Here is a 24,596-nt window from a genome sequence, read left to right as displayed (position 1 = left end):
AATCTTATTTTGCTGTGTACAATATGTGCTAACATAACTTAACATTAAAAAAGACGACAATTATAATTTTTAATTATATATTTCCCTCACCTACGATCACTTTCATGATGCGCTTCGCAAGTGGGACGAGTATTTCCCCAGAGACAGGTGTTGTAAACAAAGGCCGGTCACTTATATTTGAAATCGGTAGCTTTAGTGGACTTAAACTAGTTATGTGATCTACATACGCCCTATTTGAATTTGAATTTTAATATGACAACTGAAATCGAATTGAAATTTTTTACCAGTCTGAGATCAGTTGTTTTCAACCCGCAAGGCTTGCTCAGCGTCGAGGTGTAGACGTACGTACTTCCGAAGAAAATTCAATCATCCGTACCCAACTGGTACTCAAACGGAAATCAGTGTAACTTCAAATTACCATTAAGTATTTTATTTAAAAAGCATGTCATATAAAAACATATTTAGAAAAGGCAAAATACAGAGCGTACATACAGTATTTTGCTGGCATTCTTCCGATTTTCTTACTTATATACTCGCGCTGTGCACAAACCACGGTGCATATTGAAAACCCCACTGATACAACCCGAATGTAAAAAAGCATTTACTTGCCATAATTTTCACAAAACTGGTGCATTTATAATTTGACGTGAGAATTGAGCACATGCAGAAATGAGAGACTGGTTTTATCTGGTCTGCTCCAGCATAGCGCAAACCACATGTTAATGAAGACGGTCCCATTTCGGGGGAGGGGGTCACAGGAATGGAGTTCGTCGTGGATTACGCTAAATATTATCAACATTTCATGCATCTGGGGAAATAGAAAGTGACTCACAGGTAACGTAAATACCCAGTGGAACTCTATGGAGCTCCCATGGAGTTAAGGAAGACGTCATTTTTATTGTTGACAAGTCAGTTATCCATGTAGGTGAACAGCGACACGTGTTCGTCAGATTTTGACAGCGCGTGGTATTTGGCGCCAAGAAGTCTGGGCAGTCGATCCCGCTGATCTTTCGGTCGATTGTAGTAAATGTAAGATCTTGTAGATCACATAACTTGACTTCAAGAACGTTTCCCCATCTGCATATATATTTCAATCGAACTTGAAAATAAATTGCTTATTCTTTCCAAACTTTTTATTGCTAGCAAACGCGATATATGGTCAATATGAAGGTGTTTACAACGTATTTCTACCCACTGTCGATATTTGGTTTCATCCAGAATAGACCTTTTTTTAACACCCCCCCCCCCTCCCCAGTTACGGGCATGATGAATCAGTCAGCGAGGGCAAGTCTGCTTAATAGCAAAATTTGTATGTCTATAAGTACTATTATTGTCATTGGGGACAAAGGAAAAGACAGGTACGTCATGCTTCCAGATTAGATCTTCAATTAATTGTTTCTTCCTCATTGACGAGAGCTATTGAAAGGACAACAATTGACAAAGGGCCGAGGCATGCAGCATCCATTTCACTGTCTTGTCGAAGATGTGGTCGAACAATCGGAACAAGAAAAAAATTCTGTCCCATGATTTTGACGTATGGACTAATTGTTTGAGCCCAAAAAAATTAATTTTATAAAATAATTTTTGTGGTCGGATTGACTGGGCCCGTCGAAATGCTTGGCACATTACCGTAATGCGTCCCCCCCCCTTTGATGGGATGCATTTTTTTCAGGTTTTGAGGGATTCAAAACATGTCAGTGCAGAATATACCATAATGAGCTGTCACGCAGATCAATTTCACTGTCTGGGACTTTCTCAACATAACCATCGGAAATCAAATCCACTATGTTGTTGTGATATTTGTCATATAATCCTTCTTTCTCAAGCTTAAGTTCTAAACTGTGTAAGCAGTCGAGGGCGACATTTTTGTTGTATGGAAAAAGGAGGACACCTGTTTTCCACAGTAATGGTAATGTATTGTAATGACCATTCTCCTCACCAATAGACGATTGCCACAGGGATAAAATTTCTTGGTCTTCTTGCAAAAAGATTCTCCATAAATTTTCAAGGTTTTCTTTAACCGACAGAAAATGGGCTGTTGAGTTATGTCGCCCCCTCTACCCCCCCCCCCCTGCCCTGTCTCCCTGCCAGTACATCATGATCAGCTGATACATTAAAATGCAGTCGGTCCAGTGGTCCAGTTTATTTTATCCATTAACTAGTCAACCATGACCTCTCTCTCTCTCTCATGTTATTTATGTTTCTCAAATTAACATGAAAGGTTCATTAAATGACTGAAAGACAGCTTGAGTTAGAAAACCAGCCTGATTGGATTTTTTTCCCAAAACCAATGCATTTTTAATGTTCATTTTCCACATATTAATCTTTCCATTGTTGGACTTAAAACTTAAAAAGAGAGGGAGAGGGGGGGGGGGGGGGTTAGCCTTAAGGTGGGTGAGGAAGGCAAGAAGGAGAACAACTGGACCAAATAAACCTATTCATGGAAGAATTTTATCAAATATATGCCAAAGAGAGGCAGAAACCATGCATACAAATTAAAAATCCTAATGAAGACTTAAAACAACACGATAAGGCTGTTTTGAAATGTTACTTGAAGATAGGTAGAATAGCTATACTTTGTACTAAGATTAATTTTCTATTACACTTCATTAATAAAATCCCCCTGATCAGTGTAAGGTAGATAATATAACTTACAGTAAAAGAGCTATTATATGTGTTTACCTTTAAAAATTGTAAGTTAACTTCAGGATTTGATTTTAAAAAAATATTTTTTAATCAGAAAAAGTCAATATAAAGCAATGGCATCCACATACACAATGTACATATATAGCATATTGCCACAGAATTAAAGCAAGTAATCAAAATTAAAAGTCACTGATGTTGTTTGTATCATTCTTTATATCAGTATAAATGATCTTGTCAGCAGGGGCAGATGGTACCCCCTTTGCTGACCAATTGTACTAAAAAAAATGTGTATGGGTAAATTACCCCATTCACATTAGCATTTTCGTCTGTGGTTAAGGCCTGACGGAGGTCCTTTCAGAGTTGACTTTTCTAATGTGAATGGACCAGTTCTCCTGACCAAGGTCCAAATTAACCCAGATCAGGACTTGGGTTAAAATCACAGTTAAACACTGACCACTTGTACTTACAAGTTATTTTTATCAGTAAATTAGTGGTAACCTCCTTGTTTACCATGATTAATAGAGATCAGCATTATAATATATACATATTTATACTGTCAGATCATCATACACTGGAATGTTTTATTGTAGTTTATCAGCAGGTTTCTCCAACCTGTCATCATCTCAATTCCATTGTTACTTTAGAATTCAGTATTGCAATATGTAAAATGTGAACTGACTACTTATTGTAAGTACTGGAATGTCTTAATTTTGCCCCACTGCTCTGCCACCACCAGCTGGCCAGCAGGGTTGATGGTTAATGCTGTGGGATACCCCAACCCATCATCCTTAGTGGCAATGTATTTGACAAACTGTCCTTGTGTATCCAGTGCCACTATCCTGTGGTTGTAACAGTCAGCAATGAAGATGTGACCATAGCTGTCTGTGCACACTCCACATGGAAACCACAGCTGACCATCACCACTGCCTTGAGTGCCGCCATACTTGTACAGCTGACCACCAGCAGGAGACAGCACACGTACACAGCCATGGTCTGATATCACAATGTTATCATTCACACTGTTTACTGCGATGTACCATGGGCATTTACACATCCTGAGTGGAATAGTGTTTAGCTGTTCACTGTCTGCATTGAAGGTGAAGATGGCTTTCTTTCTTCTGTCACAAACCATCACATGGCCTTGCCTGTTCAGTGTTATACCATAAGGCTCCTCAAGTATACCGCAACCCATGGTTTTTATCTTCCTACTTCTGGTAGAATACACTTGGACACATTGATCACCCACTGATGTTATATACAGCTGACCAGTCTGTGACACAGCCACATCAAATGAATCATTAAGTTTTATAGCAAATTTGAATTGCCCTTTATATGTGTATACATTTGTTCTCTCATATTTGTTTTGCATATTACTAGTCACAATAAACATATACTTTTCATCTATGGCCAACCCAGTTATGGAATCCTCATCATTTTTCAATGTAGCAGTGAAGGTATGCACACATTCTGCCTTTTCTACGAAATCAGGAGGATGCGATGCTGGATTTGGTAGATTTGTTCCCTGTCTAGCAGGTATAGGTGTCAGTCGAGCCGGAGGTTTAGGAGGTTGCAACTGTATTGTCACCTGTCTTAACATGGCTTCCAGCCCAGCAGTAGATATCTCACCAGGACTATAGCATATCTGGTCTGGTGTGTCTGGAGTTGGCACTGGCATTTTTTCCATTGCTGCCAGTCTCTCTGTCAGAGCCTTCGTGTGAATCATTATCTCAGAGTCAGAACCATTTGTGATAAGTTCCTGGGCAAAATTGCAAGCACTCTGTAAGGAGGCATGGTGAAGTTCAAGGATGTCCTTGTTGGCCTCCTTCTCCTTTTTTCTGATATCACAAGCAGAATTTACTTTTGATATCAGTTCTTGCTCCCTCTGATCAACTAATCTTCGAATACGTTGAACTTGTTCTTTGATATTGTTGATGGAGGCTGCCATGATTCGTGTTTCCTCTATTTCATTGGCTGTTTCCTTGGCAACTGCTTCTTTGAACATATTCAGTTTTGGCAAAGTTTTCACAAGGAAAGTTTTAATCTTTTTCCGATTGATATCTGCAACATTTTCAACTGGCACAATACCATGTCTGTAGTGTTCTGTTGATACACAGTCACCACATACAACAGTATCATCATCTTCACAGTAGTATTTTAACTTAAGATCAGGATGTTTCTCACAACTGATGGTCATTTTTGCAGTGGTTTGTGTCACTGCTGCTAGATTGATCTGCTCACTCTCTGATGCCCCTCTGTCTAATTGTCGCTGGGTTATAATGTCCTTGGCCTTACTAAATACAAAATTCTTTTTCGGCTGAATAAGTCCACCAACTGGAAACTGGTTTTCTTCCCGGCAAACAGGGCATAGAAATGTTCTATTTTGAGTTAGAGTTCTAACGGCATGGTCACATATGCAACCATAGCAAAATGTATGGTAGCAAGGCAGCACACGGGGGTCCTCATACTCTCCCAGACAGATGCTACATGTCAAGAGATTATCTGTGAAAGCTGCTGCCAGTGCCTCAGCCATGTTGTCACGTCATAGCACAAGGCATTCAGTGAACTTCACAGTAAAATGTGAAGTAACTATCTTGAGCACTCTTTATATGGTGGTAGCAGATGATCAGGTGATGGGTATCTCATCTGAAAACAATGTGACTATACCATGTCAGTAAAGATAACATGTACTATTTTCATATGGTTGGCAGGTAGCCATGCAGCACACAGGAGCCACTACTGGTCCTGCCTATGGTATCATTGATTGGAACAAGGATAATCAACGTCTCTTAATTTTGATTACTTGCATTAACAGTGTGTTACTCTGTCATTATGTTAAATGTACACTTTGTATGTGGATATTGCTTGCCTAATGAAATTAGATTTTTTTTTCTATAACCTTAAAGTAAATTTACATTTAAGCAAAAAGCTCAGATTTATACTATGAGTTATGTGACCCATACCCTTACACTGATCCGCTTGATTTTGATTAGTGTTTTTAAATGATTAATTTAAATACAATGTATAATTAATTATACAACCCACATTAGAGACAAAATTAAAATCAGTCTGAATCAATTAAGTCTTGGTCATTGTGAAATCGTTGAGACAGTGGAGAATATATTTAACTCATGCTTTATTTCAACGTTCAGTTCAGTTAACATTTTGCCATTCACATCTCTTATGTCGGTACAGCAAATGAGCAAGTCAAAATATCAGCAAGTCAGCAAATCATCAAGTCAGCAAGGTACATAATCTAGGAAAGAAAACAATAAATAAATAAAATAAGTAAAGGAAACTATATAAATACTTATACATGTACATCTGAACATTTAAATTACATACATCAAATACATAACTGTATTTTACTAGATATATTGAACATTACATTAAGCAGTGTATGAAATTCAAGGAAATTACTAGCCAGACCGCCGGGCAGGTAACTCTGAAAAGCCCTAGTTTTGATAACCCCTAGAGTTAAGAGAGGTATGCTGAGGGGGTCTAGAATGCATTCTTTGGAGAGTAATTTGGAAATGAAAGGGCAATATCATGCCTTATGCATGGACATTTGGAAATTAGTGGGAATTTCTACTGAATGATACCTTGTCAGTGTTGGTTTTAGAGGGGGGGGGGGGGGGTCCTGACGCCCCCCCTTTCAATTTCAGCAAAAAAATAATAAATAAATAAATAAATCACCTCTTGAAATAAAACTTTTCACTACTTGAATTATAGTTCTAGACCATACCAAATGGCACCATTCACCATCTAAAATACCAAAAAATTTCAGGGCCCTTAAGCAGGCGGGGGAGGGGGTCAATATATTCAGTTTATGTTCACCTTGCAGGCTGTCTCATTTCTTCTTCAATAATTTATTCATAACTTTTATTCATTTGATCATTTGATCATAATTTTTTCTTTTCTGTGTAGCAACAAGTATGGCCAAATACATATATATTCTTGTCAAATAAATCGATCTATGTGCTGACAGTAAAGAAGAAAGAATTCAGCACGTAGGGTCCCTTTGAATAGGGGGCCTATTGCTTAAAGCGGTCGGGAACGGTCCTGCACGCTAAATGGCCCATAGACAGTCCTGCAGGGCCCCGTATCTCGAATAGCTATATCACATAGAGGCTACAATTTATTATATGGGGCGAGTATGGGCGAGTTATTGGATCGAGATACTTGCGCTCAGTCGCAGTGCGTGATACTTTCAGGTTACGGTTTTACAAAAAAAATGTTGCCACTCGACTCATTGCAAGTCACCTTTCCATGGGTCCCAATTTGTTCTCTTTTGTTTGGTTCTGTCGTAATTTTTCTGATTTTTATATCTTTCCTCAATTGTTTTTCTTTTGTGAACTTCTCTATCGGACTTGATAGAATTTTTTTCATTTTTGACTGCCCAAGATGAAAGCACGTGGGAAAAGAATTACATCTGACGCACGGCGTTTCAAATTGTCTTTCAATTCATATCACACAGACGGATCTTCGAAAACGAGGCCACTGAGAGTGACACTGTTGGTTACATTTCGATACAAGCGTTCTGTTGCAAGCTATTTGGTTAGTTCTTTGCTTCTATGAAAGTGGGTGTAAACAGTGAGTTGATTTGATATTTTGCTGAAATCGCTTGTGAACATAGACAAAATAAAAGGTGAAAATAGGCTGTAAAAATAGCCAGCCCGTCGGGCGGGTAATTTGTAAATCTTACCCGCCCGGCCTGAAAGTTACCAGCCTCGGGCTGGCGGGCTGGCGGCCATTTCATACACTGCATTAAGTCGGCTTTATATAGCGAGACTTGAATCTGTTACATCTATTCAATGAGCACAAATAATATGAAATTTACCTTATAATGCAATTACCATAATATAATTTTAATTAAAACTAAATACTGAATTACAGCAAAGCTTTACAGTTGACAATTATAACAATGCGTTCTCGTATTTTACATTTACTGTATTTCATACTAATGGCCACACCCTATCAGGTGCTCTAGCTATTATACCAATATTTTACCTTTATTATTTATACAGAAAACTAATAAATACAATGTTCAAATATATTTTGATAAGATAAACACTTACATTATGATTTCTCCGTACAACTGTAACAATACACCATACAACGTTGGAAATAACGGTAAAATGCAGGAGAGACCCTACTTGTGCAAAATCCTGTAGCGTTATAACTCGGTTACGTTACGTTCAAAACAGGCACGCTACTCACGCAAGTCATGAAAACTACTCACACCTTGTATATCTAAAGCAAGGAATCTGGCACTTACAGTCATCTCTCAGACTGCATTATGATATTTGATTTGTCTGCATGGTTCTGTCCCTACTGACACAGATCTGATAAAACTTGTGCATTGTTTATTATCTCCTCTTGTTTGTTAGGTTGTAAGTCCAGAAACTTTTCATTTTTAAATTTTAAATTTTTCATAATGAGGTACTAAGGTTTATTTGGTCCAGTTTCTCTCCTCCTTGACTCCTTCTGGCACACCTTAAAACTACTATATCTTTCCCTCCCCTCTCTCTCTCTCTCTCCTCTCTCTCTTCTCTCTCTCTCTGACAGATAATATTACCAGGTTTTCCTTATTCTCCATTTTTCTCATTTTCTTAAAATTAAAGGTCACTGAGTCATGCCACTATTTGCCCCCTTTACCCACCCCCTCCCGTCTCCCTGCCAGTACATCATGATCAGCCGATACAGTATAATACAGTGTTGTGCAGTGATTACCCTCTACCAGAGCCGCAGTTATTTTTGTGGACATATTTGCTGAGTCGACCCTGTTACGTTAGGCCAGGAGGAAGCAAATAACTCTGCCCACGTGTAGAAGGCTTTGTACTCGCTCTGCAGGAGCTCAGTGAGAGCTGGGCTTCACGCAATGTAACGCTTGTTACGCAACCTGCCTTGTCTGTCTACCAATAGGCTGTTTTATTCTCACAGATGAGCAGTTAACTATCTTGATTACTGCTAAGTGACCGTGCCTGAGTAGTTATGTAATAGATTACAAGCCATGTAACCATCCTTGAGATTTCAGTACAGGGTGACATCAGACCAAAATGACCGATTATTTATCTAGAGACATATCTGTGAATATCTGTGGAAAATCAATCTTTTGCCTGGTAGAGGGAATGCAGTGATATAGTTTACTTTGTTCGTTAACTAGTCATCCCCCCCCCCCCCCCCCCCGTCTCTCTCTCTCTCTCTCTCTCTCTCTCTCTCTCTCTCTCTCGCTGAGGTTTTCATTCACTTACACATGGTGTGCATTTATTTTGAGAACTTGTACTTAACATACTTATTGTACCACCATTGCGGCGCTTGTGGTACACATGATTTTTACTCCCGACCTGGTGCGTGTGCCAGCTCTGCTGTATCAGCCACTATTTCACCATTACCCCTTCTTATTCTAAACTACAGGGGTCTATGCAACCATCTCTTGGATTTAGGTCACACATAATTTAATCTCATCCTATGTAAATTTTGGGCTCTGTCAGTGCACGGGTCTAGGTGTGGTGCTTGTCACAGTGGACCCTTGTCCAAAATTTGCGTAATTAAATTTGGTGCATAGTTAACATTTGGTGATAATTTTTGTACTTCATTTTTTTTTTCTTTTATGTCTGCATCAGTTGGTACCTCCCTTTGCTGACCACTTGTACTTAAAAAAATTTTTATATCGCTAATTTCCCCATTCACAATGGCACTTTCGACTGCAGTTAAGACCTGACAGAGGTCCTATCAGAGCTAACTTTTCTAATGTAAATGGACCAGTTCCCAGATCAGGACTTGGGTTAAATAAACAGTTAAACACTGACCACTTGTACTAACAAGTTATTGTTATCATTAAATTAGTGGTAAGCTTGTTTACCATGATTAATAGAGTAAACGCATTTATACTGTCAGATCATTATATACTGTGGAATGTTTTATTGTAGTTTCTTAGTTTCTCCAACCTGTCATCAACTCAATAGCATTGTTACTTTATAGTTTAGTTTTGTAAAATGTAAAATGTGAACTGACTACTTATTGTAAGTACTGGAATGTCTTAATTTTGCCCCACTGCTCTGCCACCACCAGCTGGCCAGCAGGGTTGATGGTTAATGCTGTGGGATACCACAACCCATCATCCTTAGTGGCAATGTATTTGACAAACTGTCCTTGTGTATCCAGTGCCACTATCCTGTGGTTTAAACAGTCAGCAATGAAGATGTGACCATAGCTGTCTGTGCACATTCCACATGGTGTCCGTAGCTGACCATCACCACTGCCTTGTGTGCCATACTGGTACAGCTGATCACCAGTAGTTGACAGCACATATACACAGCCACGGTCTGATACCACAATGTTATCATTCACACTGTTCACTGCGATGTACCATGGGCATTTACACATCCTTAGTGGAATAGTGTTTAGGAGCTGTTCACTGTCTGCATTGAAGGTGAAGATGGATTTCTTTCTTCTGTCACAAACCATCACATGACCTTTCCTGTTCATTGTTATACCATATGGCTCCTCAAGTATACCGCAACCTATGGTTTTTATCTTCGTACCTCTGGTAGAATACACTTTAACACATTTTTCATCCGGTGATGTTATATACAGCTGACCAGTCTGTGACACAGCCACATCATATGAATCATTGGGTTTTATAGCAAATTTGAATTGCCCGTTATGTGTGTATACATTTGTTCTCTCATATTTGCTTTCCGTATTACTGTTAACAATGAACATATACCTTTTATCTACGGTCAACCCAGTTATGGAATCATTATCATTTTTCAATTTAGCAGTGAAGGAATGTACACATTCTGCCTTCTCTATGAAATCAGGAAGATGTGATGCTGGATTTGGTAGATTTGTTCCCTGTCTAGGAGGTTGTGACTGTACTGTCACCTGTCCTAACATGGCTTCCAGCCCAGCAGTAGATATCTTACCAGGGCTGTAGGATATCTGGTCTGGTGTGTCTGGAGTTGGCACTGGCATTTTCTCCATCGCTGCCAGTCTCTCTGTCAAAGCTTTGGTGTGAATCATTATCTCAGAGTCAGAACCATTTGTGATAAGTTCTTGGGCAAAATTGCAAGCACTCCACAAGGAGTCATGGTAAAGTTCAAGGGTGTCCTTGTTGGCCTCCTTCTGCTTTTTTTTTATATCACAAGCAGAATTTACTTTTGATATCAGTTCTTGCTCCCTCTGATCAACCAATCTTCGAATGCATTTAGCCTGTTCTTTGATTTTGCAGATGGAGGCTGCCATGATTCGTGTTTCTTCTGTTTCAGTGGCTGTTTCCTTGGCAACTGCTTCTTTGAACATGTTCAGTTTTGGCAAAGTTTTCACAAGGACATTTTTAATCTTTTTCCGATTGATATCTGCAACATTTTCAACTGGCACAATACCATGTCTATAGTGTTCTGTTGATACACAGTCACCACATACAACGGTATCATCATCTTCACAGTAGTATTTTAACTTAAGATCAGGATGTTTCTCACAACTAATGGTCATTTTTGAAGTGGCTTGTGTCACTGCTGCTACATTGGTCTGTTCACTCTGTGATGCCCCTCTATCTGGTTGTTGCTGGGTTATGATGTCCTTGGCCTTACTGAAGACAAAATTCTTTTTCAGCTGAATAAGTCCACCAACTGGAAACTGGATTTCTTCCCGGCAAACAGGGCATAGAAATGTTCTATTTGGAGTAAGAGTTCTCTTAGCATGGTCACAGATACAACCATAGCAAAATGTATGGTAGCAAGGCAGCACACGGGGGTCTTCGTAATCTCCCAGACAGATGCTACATGTCAAGAGATTATCCGTGAAAGCTGCTGCCAGTGCCTCGGCCATGTTGTCACATCATAACACAAGGCATTCAGTGAATGGTTCAACAGTAAAATGTTAAGTGTCTATCTTAAGCACTCTTTATATGGTGAAAGTAGATGATCAAGTGATGGGGACCTTGAAATAATTTGTGGAAACTGTACCATGTCAGTAGTGATAACAAGCATTATATTTGATTTAGTTGTTAGTACAAATGGCATGCAGCACACAGGGGCCTCTACTGGTCCTGCCTACGTGATCATTGACTGAGACAGTGTCTCTTAATTTTGATTACTTGCACTAACAGTGACTGTGTGCCATTATGTTATTTATATTTTGAGTGTGGATATTTTTTATTTCCTCATGAAATTAAATTTTTGTTTTCTATAACCCTGAAGTAAATTTACATTTTTGAAACATAAGCAAAAAGCTCAGATTTATGTGATCCCCCCCTGACCAATTTTGATTTTTATTAGTGTTTTTAAATGCCCTACTTTTCACTATGAACTGTGTGCAACTTTTCTATCCCTTGTATCTCCAAAACTGGCAGAGATACACACATAATTACTATTGAACTTGAATAGGAAGTCATATACTGGCATTCTAACTGTGACCTTGAAATTGACCCATGACCCACTTTTCACCATGAACTGAACTTTGCAACTTTTCCATCCTTTGTGTCACCAGAAATGGTAGAGATATGCCCATAGATACTACTGAACTTGAATGACTAATTTCCTTTGCACAAATTCCATTTTATTGACAATATCATTATTGCAACTTTGAAGTAAAAAATCAGTTTCTTAAATTTCTCTTTTATCTGAGCTAGAGTTAGCGCATTCGTTTGGAAAACAAACTCCTATCTTGCAGTCTTATCGTACATGTTTTTGGATAATAGATAAATCTTCAGTGTTCACTGACTAAATTCCTTTGCACAAACATCATTTCATTGACAATATCATTATTGCAACTTTGAAGTAAAAAATCAATTTTCTTAAATTTCTTTTACCTGAGCACTCACGAACACTTTCATTTTCAATTTAATGACACTGGTGAGTACTTCAAAACCCTCCCAGCGATTTATTTCAAAGCCTCTGTTTAGATTTTATTGGTAATAAGACAAAATGATGCCTGATTAGTGTATGGTGGAAGATGAAAGGGAACTGTTCTGCCCATCTAAATGCCACACTTAAAATTTGTCTAGACCAAATTAGCTTCGGTCTTTTCTTAGACTGCATTATGACATTGAATGTCTTCAAGGTTATTGCCCTTTCTTGACACAGATCTGATAAAAATTGCATTGAAGAATTGGGGTTATTAACTTTATATTGTTTTATCTGTTGATATGTTCTCATACAATGACAATACCTCGTCCTTGTTTGCATTCATTTCACTTGTACTAGAACCTCAAAAATCCTTTCAAATCATTATAAGTTGCCAAACTCATTTGTGGATTTAAAATTTGGAACTGCAGGAGCGGATCCAGAGCTATCTTCTGTCAGTCTTTCAAATTATCTTTGTTGATCCATTCTCATTTTTGACTGTCTTCTGACGGAAAACATAGATGCCCGTAAGTGTGAACTTGAATATCTGATCGGCTTTCTGAAGACTCAGAAGATGGCCTCAGTCCACCCCTGAACTGTTTAATGATTCAGACTGCATTGTTTTTGAAAGCATGAGTAGGAAAAAAAGGCTGCCATGCAGTCTTACACCAATGAACTATTGATTGCACATTTCAAAAGGATACTTCTGTTAGATAACCTAGCTTTTCCAGTCTACACCTTGTTTGCTTAAAGCCTCTGAATATGTTGTTCTGTGTTTTCCCTTAACTGAAACAAAATAGTGTTAATCAATTATAATCAAGAACTGCACAAATTAGACTTAAAGAGATTATTGTAAGAGGGATAAGTTTATTGATTGAAGGGAAGTTAAAGGCAGTGATTTCCGAGTTTTTAATTAAAAAGTGTTGCCACACACTGAGAGATCAGATACAAACAGTGCTGTTGCCAAGGTACTTATAGATTGTGTAAGAAGAAATTGTAGTGCCTCGTTTTCAGTTGCATTGACACAGGTACGGTAAAGTGCCATGAATTTCGAACGGCTCTTGAATTTCGAACGATCTTAAAATCGGCCGTCTGGAGTTTTTTCTGGACCATGAATTTCGGCCAGTAAGCAATTTTGCGCGATCTTGATTTTGTGAATTTCGTACACCTTAAAATCGGCCACCGGGCTATTCTCGCGCTTATAAAGATCTAACAGTCGGCAATGTTGCCGTAGCGTACCTTTACCTGAGTACTACGTGTGCGGCCCAAGGTGCAAGATAACGATCAGTACAGTTAGTTTAGGATGCTAAACAACATCGTCATATCTATTCATTCAGATAACAGGAGATTCTATTAAGAGTCGTACTGTCGGGCTGTTGTTTCTTTACCGCAGTATTCGGTGTGAGATAGCGATCGGTAGTTTTGCTGAGGCGCACAATAGCATTGTTAACAGTAGAGACTTCAGTAACAGAACAAAAGAGCAATATTAAGAGCTGCAATAAAGATAACCATTATTGCTTTCTTGTCTCGCTCAGATCGTTCACGATCTCCCGCTGACGATCTTCCGGTAATGAAGTCCCTTGAAATGTACAAATGAAATGAAAAATATTTTTAAAAATTATAAATTCCAGTGGGGAGGGATGGAGGGTTAAAAACAATCGAGAACGATCTCCGGCTGACGATCTTCCGCAAACGAAAGCCACTGAACGAGTATGAGCTTTCTCGTTTCACTCGGATTGCGACGCTGACGATACGAAAATTGCGTTCTCGTCTCACCCTTTGGCTTACGAAGTCTCTTTAACAAATATGAAAATTGCCTCCTGGTCTCTCTCGGATTGCGAACGATCTCTCGCTGAAAATTTGAAATTTTCCTTTTTGTCAATCAGCTTTGTCAGTTGCCGTGCGTATGAAGGTCCGGAAGGTGTCCCCTTTCACAAATTGGCCTGTAGTTTGCTTAGTGTTTTGTACCGCATGAAGGTCACTCTTGTCACTGCTGCATACGGAGTGGAATGTGTATCTTAAAGTTCATAGAAACATTTTATTGTGTTTTGTAAGCTTTAGGAAGTAGTTTCGTCGTGACTGAAGATCTGCGTGACTGCGTACACTACAAAGTAGTACCATTCATCTCTGACGCATCATAAAAGCTAGGTACGTCAAATTACTCTAAGAAAATTTCTTACAACGTCCACGGCTGTCCCGACAAGCCAAGACGCCATTAAAAAAAGTCGCAAGCCGTCTAGCCGTCTTTGAAAATATAGGCCGTCCGGTGATGTCAGCGGCCGTCCAAATGACGGCTGGACGGTTCGCTGGGAAAAGCCTTGCTCATAAGGGTATATTTATTTAACTAGGGGCTTACTGACATCACCCAGCTTACATGCGGGTGCATGCCTCCCAAAATTATATTAAAGAATAAAATTGTAATATATCTAAGTTTAATTGTTTGTAAATTTTGTAAAAATTGTCCATGCCACCCCGTTAGTTTGGAGGGTTAAGCTGGATCAAGTTCGTGTCAAAATTCTTTGAAACTTTGCAGGAAAAATCAATCTTCCTTTGTTTCTCTGGCTCCTTGTTTAGCCCGATGATCAGATTTATCTAGTGCCCCCAGGTCTGCTGGAGCAGCTCTTTGAAATAACACACAGGTAGATTTTATCTGAGATAAATATCGCGTTCGATACACTCAATACAAAAGCTACCTGTGAGCGGAAGGGCACTTTACCCTCTAATTAAGAGGTAAAGCAAGTTCCAGCTAGATGGACGATTAAGATCGGACTTCAGATGGTAACTAGTATTGTTTACCTCAGTTCTGTGAAAGCAAACGAGAAGGGTGTCAGAACAATGGTGCATATATAAATTATACAGAGAATTTGTACATTCAGGTGACATTAACTTATAATCGAAGGGGATTTTCGATAATATTCCTTGAAAAGTACACTAGATTTATAGAGAATAATATCATGGTTGGCCAAGAAATTAAATACGCACAGTGTTTCCGTGCGTATGCCTGGTTACGCCCCTGTCGCAAACCAGCAAACCATATCCTGCTGATTACATGAAAATTGCCTTCTAGCATGGACAAAAAGTCCAAGCTTCTATGCTTGCTCGGATCGCTGACGATCTCTTGCTGACGAATATAGTAACGAAGTCCCTTGAACTAGTGTGGAAATTGGCTTATTGTCGCGCTCAGATCGATCACTATCTCCCATTGACGATCTTCCAGTCCCTTGAACGAATATAAAAACTGCCTTTTCGGTTTACTCTAGATTACCTATCTCTCGTGTTTGTTTGAAGATGGTTTCCATGACAAAACGTACACGCTTTTCAAATGCGTACATTGACGCAACTATGCGCCAGGAAATCAGTTGCTGCTGCTGGTTAAGATTGGGTTGCCTGAGCGAAAATAAAAAACGCCCCCCCCCCCCCCCCCAAACCTAGTATATTTCATCGCAGACAACAATCAGCGGTCATCTTGGTCGCAGCGCACGACGGAGAGAGAACGTAATACACAGTTCGGCTGCCGTGGCGAAGGCTACCTGTGCGCCGCACATACCGATCTGCGGTCGTAGTGGCCTCCCCGCACGGAGGAGAGGCCGTAGTGCCGAGGCCGGCTTCTGCAGGGAAGGCTACGTATGCGTGGGAGACACCGACCCGCGAACGGCGCGATGAGGACGCATTCGCGCGTAAAGCTCCGCCCGACTTTAACGGTAAAGGCAACGAACCTGGTCGCGGAAGACACTTATCGCAGATGAAGGCTACCTGCACGTGCGCCATAGACACTGATCGGCTGTTGTCTCGGTTTCAGTGCACGGAAAGGAGCAACGGTAACACTAAGCTTCCATAGTAAAGGTTATCTGGCCGTGGCAGACGCTAATCGTCGGCCGTCTCTCCCTCCGTCTACTCCCGTTCTGAGCACCAGGATCGTTTTTGAAAAACGACACTTGTTTCTGGCTGCCAGAATCGCTTTTGAAAAACGACACTACTGATAACGATACTGTTTTGCGGCCCTAGACAACATTACCGCTCTATCTATGGGCCATACACAGTGATCGGGTGAAAGTACGTGTATACCTTTGGTCGCAATTACCGACACTCACACATCATAAATTATGGTAACTCTAAATAGATCGTTGGGAGAAGATAACAGAAAGCCTAGCGACGAACAGACAACTTCCGGTCAAAATTGACAGAATTCCATGAAATTCGAACTTTCGGAAGTTCTGAGCATCTCCATTTCATGAATTTCGGCCAGAACGATCTTTTCCCAAATTTAATTATTTTTTACTGTTCGAAATTCATGGCACATTACCGTATGTTTTTATGTGGAGACTTGGCTCAAAGTCTCTCATTTCGCAGGTTTTTAATGTGTTTGCTGTGACATTAAGTGATAAATTGGAGGCAAGATACAGCAAGTAGAAGGTTAGGTATCAAGTTTTATACATACTCCACCCAGATGACTTGTAAACGGGTTTTACAGAACACCCTTCTCTTTAAAAATTTTGTGGAGTTGGTTGAGTGGCAGTACTTCACAATTTGTTCCTTGGAATCTACTTGCATTCATTAAGTGGTAAAGACATTTGACGCAGATAGGGTTTCACAGTGACTGGAAGTCCTCTTGTACTAATAATACAGACTTTTCTCTGATTACTATGGTAACAATCATATAATACTCCTTAAACAGTATGTCCATGAATCGGTTTCATGATCTGTACTTGGAATAATATTAATGCATCCTGCATCTGTATGTCTAGGTTTAAAATAGACCATTGTTATTTAATATGGATTTATTCATTGGACTCAGAACTGCAAGATGGAGCCATACATGATGTGACATTAAGACTTATGATTATTGTAGAATTTAGACATGCTGTGGAGAGGAATTATCCACATGTTATTTACTGCATGCATGGATTAGAGAAATAGAAGTCAGCCTTTGGAAGTGGTATAACAACAATACAGAATCTGCTTCAGTGTGATTGCTTTGTTTGCCAAATCATTGGAAACTTGATCCAAATCAATATTTCAAGTAAAAAACAATGATGGTAGATTCTTTGTTATTTTGGTGAAAATTATATGCTTTTAAATAAACCTTATTATTATTAAACACTACTGGGTATTTCTGATTGTGATCCCCAGAGAGTTGAAAGCAGAAGTCCAGCGTCTCCAGTCAGAGCTGCAGAAGAGAGGACAGCAGTTGGAGCAACTGAAACTTCTGCTGCAGAACAACCAGGAACAGGCGCAGCAGACTGGCCAGGAACTACACAGGTGAGAGAGAACGGACGTTGATTTGATTGAAGTTTATGTGATTGTTTTAAGATTGCATGGTTTTGAAGTCAGGCCATTTTATTGGAAGAATGATTTGCTTTGAAAGTGGACTGTAAGCTGTAAATGTTTGTTTGAAGCTGGGCATATTTCATTGGTAACAATATGATATTTCTTTGAAAGATTTTTAGTGCTATGGTATGGAAATTGATGGGAGTTTGAAGAATGTGCTTTTTTAACTAAATCATTCTTTTATCATTTTTTTCATAAGACTTGGCTGTGAAGTTGAAGAGAAAAACAAAAAGATAGCCAAGCTCCAGAAGATTATTGATCAACTGCAAAAGAGACCAACTGACTCTAATATACCCACAGAGGAGAGAGAAATTTGGGGACCAGAAGGGCTTGACCAATACGACCTTGATCAGATGGATCGGTCATCACCCAGCACTCACGCTTTCCCAGCCACAAGACAAGGAAACTTGGACCGCAGAGGTCAAGTTGACTTGGACGACCTTGATGCTAGGTCGTCTGGTGGAAGTAGGAGGAGTGCAGATCGCCATGATGGTCAGAGGTCACTAAGAGGTCAACAAGGGTCCGACAGAGGCCAAGACTGGTCAAGCTTTTCCAGCAGCTCTGGAACAGCACACAATAGAAAAGATGTCAAGTCTAAGCAATACAGAAAGTCTAGGAAAGTTGGAGGTGGGGGAGCCAGGGAAGTGGGGCCATCTGTTTCCAGTGACTCTGGGGATGAGCAGCTTAGAGGCAGTGTGAAATACAGGCCAGGTGATGTTGGAGACTCTTTAGATATTGAACGGTTAAGGCACCGTAGTGCCAGTGGCTCACATCGCGAGCCACGCCTAACTGGCAGAACTGTAGAGGGCAGCACAGTAGTGGAAGAAAGTGGCTTGTCATCAAGTAGCCTCCATAGCTCACGCGTTAGTTCGCTGCGTCAGCCTTCTGGAGACAGAACAGCTGCCAGTGCAGACAGTTTCTCCAACAGGGGGCAGCATGACTTGCAAGACAGGACTGGCAGGCATGGACGCCCATACGGCGATTCCTCGTATGCTCACAATATATTTGGATCACGTGAAGATGTGATTGTTGATCTCAGGGATACAGGACATGATGACGATGGTGACCTCAATGGTTTGGAGTTCAGAGTGACCAATGGGCAGCTTGACCAAGAGCTCTTTGGCCAAGGTCACAGGCATCTAGTTGACCCTGACCTGCCAAATGACCATTTACAGAGTCAGTCTCGTATCTTTGAAGGCGAGGGGAGAGATAACAAGGAGAGGGACAGAAGGATTGAGTCTTCTAGGCCATCTAATAGCTCATCAACACACCACAGTCAAAGGGATGGCAGGTCGACAAATTCTTCTCACAGGTCAGGTCAAAGGTCATCTCAAGGTCATAGGGGCCAGAGGGCATTTGAAGGCCACTCGTACACAAGCACAGCACCTCCTGACAGCGAGAAGGACAAGTTGATAGTGAACCTGCAGCAGAAGTTGAAAACTGTGGAAGAGTTGAATGAGACGCTCAAGGATGAAATGAAGCTGTTTGAGAACATAGGCACCTCTGTTGGAATCCAGAGTTCACCGGGGATGTCCACTCACAGCAGCCAGACCAGGAGAGACCCTCACAGCACCCTACAAGAACACCTGAATGAGATCAGAGAGCTGAGGAAACGTCTGGAGGAGTCCATCCGCAACAACGACCTCCTGCGTGAGAAGTTGGAGAGGCGTCTGGAAGACATGAGGAGAGAAGGTGGAGGTAAGGTTTGACACTCTAGGTTTGTTGTGAATTGTTGTCTTTAGAGCCTAAACATGATTTTTGAACTAAGAGGAATAATGTTTTAAGCCTTCATTTAGAGGTCTTGGTCACTCTTTGATAAAGGGTTAACTAGTCTCTTTAGACATGAAATCCTTCTTATCATCACTATATGTAAGACAAAATTTAAACGCTATCACTCTTCGAAGGTTTTTTGTTTTAAGTTTAGTAGCTTTTGAATACAGCTTGCATACACTCCTCTTAGTATCTTTTGAAAAACAAATAAATACCATTATTTTTGTTTATTTATTTTTTTTTTACATGAAATAGACTAATGGAGGTAAAATAAAAGCATTGTCTTATTACTTTGACCTTGATATTACACTCATTTTCAACTTCTTTACTATCTGCTTGAAATGAGGCATTTATTGTATGATCTCATCTGTAGGTGGCACCACCAATGTTTACCTGCAGCAGACGGAGACAGAGGTACATGAGCTGCGGCAGACAGTGATAGAGAAAGAGGAGTGGGTGCGAAAATTGGAGAAAGAAATGAAGGAGCTACAGAACAGGTGCAAGGCTCTGGAGAAGAATAATGTTGAATTAAAACAGGTGAGAATTGGATGTAAGGCATGTATGTATACTGGAAACAAGCTTGATTTATTTAGTATTTTTAAAGTGATTTATTTTGATGACAAACGTTGGAAAAATTGCTTAATCTTGTCATGAGGTACATATGTAATATGTTGCTTGTTGGTCTTCACTGGGACAAACTGTATTGGATGCTGCAATACAACAATTCCTCAACTTTGCCACACTGCAACCCATTTGTGTGGTATATCTGATGTATATACACCTATGGCAACTTTCAAAAACCATTGTCAGCTTATGATTTTCTTAATGATTTTAATGTTTTTTTCTTGATTTACCTAATAGATGCACTTGCAATGAAAATTTAACAAAGGTACTCTGTTTTGAAAAGTCCATATCCCAGGCAGGCTCTATTAAGCAAGTCTTCATAAGGCAAGCAAACAGCAATACAAACCACATGCCAGGACTGTTGTCAGTATTACATTATGGTGTTAGGTATGACTGTGCCCTTAGCTATGACATATGTCAATCACTGTGTCCATCTCCAGGTGAACTCTGACCTTGACCAGGCCAATAAACAGCTGGAGAAGACATGTCAGGAGTTACAACTGGTCAACACTGACCTGCAGAAGAAAAGTGACCAGGTCAACAAGCAGCTGACGGACTCTAGGCAAGAAAATAAGAGGTAGGGTTGATTTTTAGCGACTTCGATTTGTTTTGAATTAAATGCTGTAGACATTGTGTGCCAAAAACTGTTTAAACCTATTGACCCTTTAGGTTGTGTGGTTGTAAGAAGTGGGAGTAGTGGTTTGTAGTTAGGAAAATTTTACTGGACTGATCTCAGTTTGAGTGGCATTCAACTTGGGGCATTTGGTTAATGTAGACTTTTTACTGTGATTGAATTTAGGGGCAGTTTGCTAGAAATAGGTTAAGATGCATATCAAATGTTGACTATTCCAGGTTGATCAATGATCTGAACAGGGCCCAGCAGTCCGTGACATACCTAGAGGAGCAGGTGCAAGAGAGCCAAGGTCTAAACAAGACATTGAAGATGGAACTTAATGTGTTTGAGAAGATGAGGGAAGAGACCAGAGAGAAAGGTGCTCTTTGTTTGGTTTTTATATAAATTTGTTATAAATATAGAAGTCATTAGATAGGATTGACATTTTTCAAATTTTTGGAAAAAACATTTATAACATATTTAAAAAAACAAGAAACAAGTCATGGCATAGGGCATAATTTACTCACCACAGAAAACATTCACTCTTATTCCATTGCTTTATCATCAAAACAACAAAATAATCATAATATAATTCATCTGTTTGTTTGGTCCAGGCACTGGTGCCGATTTCAAACTGCGGGATATCTCTGGAGCAGACATGACGGACCTGTTTGAAGAAATCCGCCACCTGCGTGTCCAGCTGGAGAGGTCCATCGAGGCCAATAACTCACTGCGTCAGATGCTGGAGCTGTCACGTGACATGGGGCAGCAGGGCACCACCTCCTCTGTTATCAATATTCACCATATGCACACTAGGAATACTACCAATACAAAGTCCACAGGTAGAGCTTACTGCATAAGTCCCTTCACATGATTAAATATGTTCAGATTCATTTTGGTTTTATTATAAATGTATTGTATTTTTGCCAGAGTTGACCATAATGAATTGAAGTTTTTCCTCTGCGTTTTGTAATGGTTGCATTCACAACAAAAGTTGATCTTAGGACAAACAGATTGTCAGATAAATTATGGCTGTCCCTCTTTAATGTTTGCTGGGAATCTATTCAGTGTCTTTTAGGAGATTATATGGTAGGTCAGCCATATTTGATCTGCTAAACTGTTAGTTCATGGATCAACCTGTCCTGAATGTGACCAGTCGAAGTTCCCCAAGTACTGTTGGAGGGATTTTTTAAAAAGTGTGTGTTATTACAGTATATTTAAGTGGCAGACTTGCTTCTGTGTGACTTTCTTGTTTTGCATTACTAGAAAACAGAGAAGAGATCCTCCAGCGTGAAACAAGTCACCCTACTGGTGACCAAGGCAACAGGTATTACTCCAGAGATCTGTATGGTGAAGGTACCCAAAGACGGACAGAGGAGAAGATCCACCCAGAAGTGAGCCACCGTACTGGTGACCATGGCAACAGGTACCACACTTATGACCTTGACTTAGGTGGTGGTGGTGGTGGTGGTGGTGGTCATGACCTTGATGGTGACCTTCCCCTTGGTGGTGGACGTGACCTTGGTGGTGGACGTGACCTAGGTGGTGACCTTGCTTTTCCTAGTTATACATTCCAAACTGGAGATCACGGCAATAGGTTGTATTCCAGGGAGCTGGACAGAGACAGTGACCCAAGCAGTCACCATAGCAGTCACCCTGGCAGTCATCCCAGCAGTCATTCTGGGAGTCACCACAGCAGTCACCATAACGAGATCAATGGCCATATTGGGCAAAGTGGTCAGTCTAAGGATGACCATCACCTGGGACCAAGGTTATATGGAAGGGAAGGTGCTTTGGAAAACTTGAGGTTTGTTGTTAACTGTATTTAACTGATGTCTGGCTTATTATTTTTTAATAGGGATTCAAAAATAAGTTTCAGTATATTTCTGGACTGCTGAAATGGTCCATGATGCTGTATCATTGGGAACATATTCAAGTTCACAGTCTTATACAAAGATGTCACACTCTGAAAGCACGAGGCACCAGGTTGACATTCAGGTGCTCCACATGTATATCAGTCTACCTGAAGGTGGCTTATTTTACAAAATACCCTCTTTAAGAATTTATTTATCCTCCCAGGGACAGAGATTTGTCGTCCAGGGAGAACGCACGGACAGCAGACTTGAGTGACCAGCCATGGTCTGGTGGAGAGGATGACCACATAGAGGACCTGATCACCCCCTCAGAGGGCAGCTGGACAGGGGACAGGGGCAGACAGGTGCCTCTAACCATGAATGGACTGGGAGGTATGGACCTTGTTAGGGAAACAGGTGCTCAGTTAAGAATTGTAAATAAGTAGTTTTTGTTGTTTTTTTTTTAACCATTGCCATTGTGTGTAAATTTTTGCAGTTTGAATTTGTTATTTTCTTTATTTCTATATATCAGATATAAGATACAGATTAAATCATTACTTAGTGCAGGAGTATATGTTATATACCCTACACTTTGCCTTATTTACAGGATCTCAAACACATTGTAAGCCAAATAATATATCAGTTATAGGTGGAGTTTTTTTTTCATCAAATTGATCTGTGGCTTTATTGCTCCATCACTTTAACATTGAAAAATAAAATCTTTAAGGCCCAGTCAGAAAGGACAAGGAGGAGGAGAGAATGTCCAGACATACCAGTGATATCCTGGGTGACCAAGGCAACAGATATTACTCCAGGAGTCTGGACAGGCTTAATGGTGAGATTTGACTGAACAAAAAACATTCTAATATCTACTTGTCTTATCATATATTCACTAAGGGAGAGAAACGGCCCTTTTGTATTTTTCTGACCATAATTGCATGTGCCCTTTCTGTGAATAGCATGACTTTTTGGTTTTGCCTTTGGCTTTAAGGAATGTATGTAACATACTTGTTTTGGGGAGTAAACTGATATTTATTGTAGACAGCATGTGTTGATAGCCTTCATTCATGTTACATTCCTTTATGTAATGGAATTAATACTCCTGCTCAAAAACTGCTTTTGACATGATTTGAAATTGCCAGAAATTACTGTTCATTTGTTAGAAGTCTGTATCTACCATCTTCTATAGATTATTAGAAAAGGAGAGTGCTGAACTAATGCTAGTATTTGATTGGTTTTAAAATTATTCACTTTGGCAAAAAAAAAAAAAAAAAAGAAGGCAAGTTTGTCATTCAACAGTAATACCTCTGTCATTGTGTAACCCTGTGTGGCGTATTAGTCTTGCGTTGCATGGTTTGCATGCTCTGTGTTGCAGAGATAGGCCGTGGCTCAAGTAAACCCAGGGAAAGTAGAGGACTAAGAAATCAGCAACGCTACTCACGCAGTTTAAATAGGCTAGATAGACTTAAAGGTATGCTCCAATCCCAGGGACACATTTTCCTAAAAAAAAACATAGCCCAAAAACTGGTCGTAAATCTTAGACCAAATATGTTGAACAGTTTGATACATGGTTAAATCTGTAGTAGTCCACTTAAGTTCAATACTGGACCTATTTTATAACCAGAGAGACATGGCTAATATTTAAGACTTACCTTATTATCTTGAATTGAAATTTTGGATCTAAAAGTTAAGACCAATTTTGGGGCTTTGGCTAAGCTTGAGATGTGTAATCCTGGGATCATTGTATTGGCTTCTTTACCTGGTGTATTTTCTTCTTTCATAGACAGTCATTATCCAGGATCTGTAACTGAAATTCTTTAGACCCTAAATACCAAAATCCTCTACCTTACAGTCATTAATTGATTTTTTGAAGGTTAAAAAAAAAGTTTGGGAAAGTGTATGGTTATTATTCAG

General features: G+C 39.9%; 2 protein-coding genes across 9 annotated transcripts in view; one reads left to right on the top strand and one right to left on the bottom strand.

Annotated features, from left to right (window-relative positions):
• The window catches only part of LOC106154678 (uncharacterized), a 74,868-nt gene that overhangs the window by 45,720 nt on the left and 4,552 nt on the right, over positions 1-24,596 (top strand). For 5 of the 8 annotated variants that reach the window (XM_087008096.1, XM_087008092.1, XM_087008093.1 and 2 more), the window contains 10 exons: positions 17,625-17,753; positions 18,022-19,520; positions 19,966-20,129; positions 20,657-20,793; positions 21,069-21,208; positions 21,444-21,671; positions 22,096-22,636; positions 22,909-23,075; positions 23,410-23,517; positions 24,058-24,153. In XM_087008096.1, coding sequence (XP_086864222.1) covers positions 17,625-17,753; positions 18,022-19,520; positions 19,966-20,129; positions 20,657-20,793; positions 21,069-21,208; positions 21,444-21,671; positions 22,096-22,636; positions 22,909-23,075; positions 23,410-23,517; positions 24,058-24,153 — 3,209 coding nt within the window. The remainder of the gene's footprint in view (positions 1-17,624; positions 17,754-18,021; positions 19,521-19,965; positions 20,130-20,656; positions 20,794-21,068; positions 21,209-21,443; positions 21,672-22,095; positions 22,637-22,908; positions 23,076-23,409; positions 23,518-24,057; positions 24,154-24,596) is intronic. The other 3 variants (XM_087008098.1, XM_087008097.1, XM_087008095.1) reach the window with 3 other exon arrangements.
• LOC106179511 (uncharacterized) lies at positions 2,789-5,597 on the bottom strand. The gene has a single exon (XM_013559865.2). It carries the CDS (start codon positions 5,174-5,176, stop codon positions 3,329-3,331), a length of 1,848 nt encoding a protein of 615 aa, XP_013415319.2. The 5' UTR covers positions 5,177-5,597; the 3' UTR covers positions 2,789-3,328.

The sequence above is a fragment of the Lingula anatina genome, chromosome 3 (genome assembly GCF_051362555.1).
Source record: "Lingula anatina isolate TDL-2025a chromosome 3, LinAna3.0, whole genome shotgun sequence".
NCBI classification, from domain to species: Eukaryota; Metazoa; Brachiopoda; class Lingulata; order Lingulida; family Lingulidae; genus Lingula; species Lingula anatina.
Note: the sequence above shows the minus strand (reverse complement) of the source record. Positions and strands in the feature narration are given on the sequence as shown.

Coding starts and splice junctions, on each gene's coding strand:
- LOC106179511 (XM_013559865.2), bottom strand. CDS start 5,176: ATGGCTGAGGCACTGGCAGCAGCTTTCACAGATAATCTCTTGACATGT.